The following is a 3,793-nucleotide window of genomic DNA, read 5'->3' as shown; positions in this document are numbered from 1 at the left end:
CATCGTGTCGGCACTGCGGAGCGGACAATGAGACCTGTGCCCTTATCATCGGCTACTGCCCTGCAGTCCAAGATGCCAGGATTAAAAGACATAATTACCTGGGCGAAATACTAATCGGTGAAGCCAAAAAGAAAGAGTGGGTTGTTTTCCAAGAGCCGTTGCTCAGGGATAACAACAACGAGTTGTATAAACCAGACTTGGTCTTTGTCAAAGGGGACCAAGCGTTGGTGGTCGACATCACGGTGCGATATGAAAGTAAACCAACATCATTGGCGGATGCGGCAGCAGAAAAAGTAAAGAAGTATCAACATTTATTGAATCAAGTACAAGAACTAACAAATGCAACCCGCATCAAATTCATGGGCTTCCCACTCGGAGCACGCGGAAAATGGCATCAAGGCAATTACGAGTTATTGGCGGATCTGGGCCTCTCTTCGTCCCGACGAGAGAAGGTTGCTCGTCGACTATCAAATCGAGCACTATTCACCTCTGTGGACATAATACATATATTCGTGAGTAAATCGCGGACTGTTATACCTTAATCTTGTAACCTCTAACATCTTATTCTGTTATTTCAATATTGTATTCTAACTTCTACTAATAAAAGAAAAAACGAAATGATGATACAGTGGGAAACACCCCCACCGCACTACATCTCCGGTCTCTGTAGTATGTAGGGACCAAACTGGGACTCGCGATCATGACGCGTTATATACCAAACTATGACAAAATTCACCAATTTTGACTACAGGTGGACGGGCCACCTTTACTTAACTCGGAAAAGGAACATGTATAATTTATATATGTTCGATAAATAGTCTACACGCTAAAAGTAGAAAACATACACTTACTTCTTACTTACACTTACTTCTGCTGGAGAAAAGGCAGCGCAGGACATGAGCGCCGGGCGGGAGCCGAGGTCTCCGTGGCGAGTGTGGCGTGGGCGCGAGCTGTGCGTGGGCAAGGCAGGGCGGGCTGCGCTCGGCAGCGCTCGGTGCCTGCAATGCCGGGAGGAGGCTGCGGGCGCCGCTGTTGACCGAGGAGGAGCGAGAGGAAGGCCGGAGCGCTGCAGGCAGCCCCGCCCGCTGCGGCCCGGCTCGCTCGCTCGCTGGCTGGCTGGCTCGGCGGCCGGGCGCTGTGCGAGCGTCCCCGCGGTGCGGAGCCGGGCTGCAGCGAGGCGGAGGGGCCGGCAGCGGCGAGCCGGGGCCGGGACCGGAGCGACAGCGGGAGCCGGAGCCGGAGCCGGAGCCGAAACCGGAGCCGTCTCGCCGGGCGCTGGCGGGGAGCTGCTGCCGGCGGTGTTGCGGTGCCGGCGGGGCCGCGGCGCCGATGTGCGCGGCGGTGAGGCGGTGGGGCCGGCGGGAGCGAGCCCTGCTGTGGTGCGTCCTGGTGGCGGCGTGGGAGGCGGCGTGGGGGCAGCTGCGCTACTCGGTTCCCGAGGAGATGCCGAAGGGCTCGTTCGTGGGCGACGTGGCCAAGGACCTGGGGCTGCAGCTGCCGGCGCTCCGCGATCGCGGCGTCCGCGTTGTCTCCGAAGGTAGGACGCAGTATTTCGCTCTGCACGGGAAGACGGGACATTTAGTGACGGCGGAGAGGATAGACAGAGAGCAGCTGTGCCGGCTGCTGGAGAAATGCGTGCTGCGCTGTGAGGTGATAGTGGAGGGGGATATGCAGGTTTATGGAATCGAAGTGGAAATCATGGACATTAACGACAACGTCCCAAGCTTCCGAGAGGCAGAAATGGAGCTGAGAATGAGCGAGATGACAGCGCCGGGGTCGCGGTTTCGCCTGGCCGAGGCTCACGACCCGGACGTGGGACCGAATTCGCTGCAGAGCTACGAGCTGAGCGGCGACGAGCACTTCTCACTAGCCGTGCAGGCGGGCCCCGGCGGCGATCGGCGTCCCGAGCTGGTGCTGGCGAAGGCGCTGGACCGGGAGGAGGCGGCGTTTCACGAGCTGGTGCTGAGGGCGAGCGACGGCGGCGAGCCGTCTCGGACGGGCACAGCGCGGATCCGCGTGGCGGTGCTGGACGCGAACGACAACGCGCCCGTGTTCAGCCAGGCGGAGTACACGGTGCGTGTGCCGGAGGACGTGCCCGTGGGCTCCATCCTCGTCACCCTCAAGGCCACCGACGCTGACGAGGGACTATACGGTAACGTGAAATCCTCAATAAAGAAAGTGACTGAGAGCGCCTTTCAGATATTCCATCTGGACTCTGAGACGGGAGTGATAACGTTGGTGCGGAGCCTTGACTTCGAGGAAGGCGACTCCTACGAACTAGAAGTGCAGGCAGAAGACGGCGGCGGCCTCTCCGACACGGCCAAAGTCACGATCACCGTCACAGACATCAACGACAACGCGCCCGAGATTTCGGTGCGGTCGGCGCTGAAGGAGATCTCGGAGGACGCCCCGTCGGGGACTGTGGTGGCCCTGCTGCACGTGCAGGACCGGGACTCGGGGGCGAACGGCGAGGTGCGGTGCTCGCTGGACGGGGGCGTCCCGTTCCGCCTGCGGAGCTCGCAGGGCAGCTACTACAGCGTGGTGACGGCGAGGGAGCTGGACCGGGAGGAGGTGTCGGAGTACAACGTGACGGTGCGGGCGGCGGACGGCGGGTCGCCGGCGCTGTGGAGCAGCGCGGTGCTGGCGCTGCGGGTGCTGGACGTGAACGACAACGCGCCGGTGTTCGCGGAGGCGAGCTACAGCGCCCGGCTGCCCGAGAACAACGCGGCGGGCGCGCTGGTGCTGACGGTGCGGGCGGCGGACGCGGACTGGGGGCAGAACGCGCGCGTGCGGTACCGGCTGTGGGAGGGGCGGGTGCGGGGCGCGCCGCTCTCGTCGTACGTGTCGGTGCAGGCGGAGACGGGCGCGCTGTACGCGCTGCGCTCGTTCGACTACGAGGAGGTGCGCGAGGTGGGGCTGTGGGTGCGGGCGGAGGACGGCGGCGCGCCGGCGCTGAGCAGCAACGTGTCGGTGCGGCTCGTGATCGTGGACGAGAACGACAACGCGCCGCAGGTGCTGTACCCGCAGCCGGCGCCGGCCCAGGGCTCGGGCTCGGGCTGGGGCTGGGGCTGGGCGGGCGTGGAGCTGGCGGCGCGCTCGGCGGAGGCCGGGGCGCTGGTGGCCAAGGTGGTGGCGGTGGACGCGGACGCGGGGCAGAACGCGTGGCTGTCGTACGAGCTGGCCAAGGCGACGGAGCCGGGGCTGTTCCGCGTGGGGCTGCACAGCGGCGAGGTGCGCACGGCGCGCGTGCCGCTGGCCCGCGACGCGGCGCGGCAGAGCCTGGTGGTGGTGGTGAAGGACCACGGGCGGCCGGCGCTGTCGGCCACGGCCACGCTGACGGTGGTGCTGGCCGAGAGCGTGGCCGAGCTGCTGTCGGAGCTGGGCAGCGCGGCGGCGGCGCCGGGCGAGCCGGCCGGCGGCCTGACGCGGTGGCTGGTGCTGGCCGTGGCGGCCGTGTCCTGCCTCTTCCTCGCCTTCCTGCTGCTGCTGCTGGCGCTGCGCCTGCGGCGCTGGCGCTGCTCGCAGCTGCCGGCGGCGGGCAGCGGAGCCTTGCGCGGCGTCCCGGCCTCGCACTTCGTGGGCATCGACGGCGTCCGCGCCTTCCTGCACTCCTACTCGCACGAGGTGTCGCTCACCGCCGACTCGTGCAAGAGCCAGCTCCGCTTGTCGGGCGGCAGCTGCTGCGACACCCTCCCGGCCCGGCCGCCCGCTCAGGCTTCGGGTGATCTCGTCCCTACGGGAGATCACAGTGCCGACAATAGTGACCAAGCTTCCTTCCAGGTACGTTAGTTTT

At 64.8% G+C, this 3,793-nt stretch overlaps 1 protein-coding gene across 1 annotated transcript; it reads left to right on the top strand.

Annotated features, from left to right (window-relative positions):
* Positions 1-965: 965 nt before the first annotated feature.
* LOC142359876 (protocadherin gamma-A12-like) lies at positions 966-3,793 on the top strand. The gene has a single exon (XM_075412256.1). It carries the CDS (start codon positions 1,330-1,332, stop codon positions 3,787-3,789), a length of 2,460 nt encoding a protein of 819 aa, XP_075268371.1. The 5' UTR covers positions 966-1,329; the 3' UTR covers positions 3,790-3,793.

The sequence above is a fragment of the Opisthocomus hoazin genome, unplaced genomic scaffold, assembly GCF_030867145.1.
Source record: "Opisthocomus hoazin isolate bOpiHoa1 unplaced genomic scaffold, bOpiHoa1.hap1 HAP1_SCAFFOLD_185, whole genome shotgun sequence".
In the NCBI taxonomy this organism is placed as follows: domain Eukaryota; kingdom Metazoa; phylum Chordata; class Aves; order Opisthocomiformes; family Opisthocomidae; genus Opisthocomus; species Opisthocomus hoazin.
The sequence above is the reverse complement of the archived record's forward strand: the minus strand, read 5'-3'. Positions and strand labels throughout refer to the sequence as shown.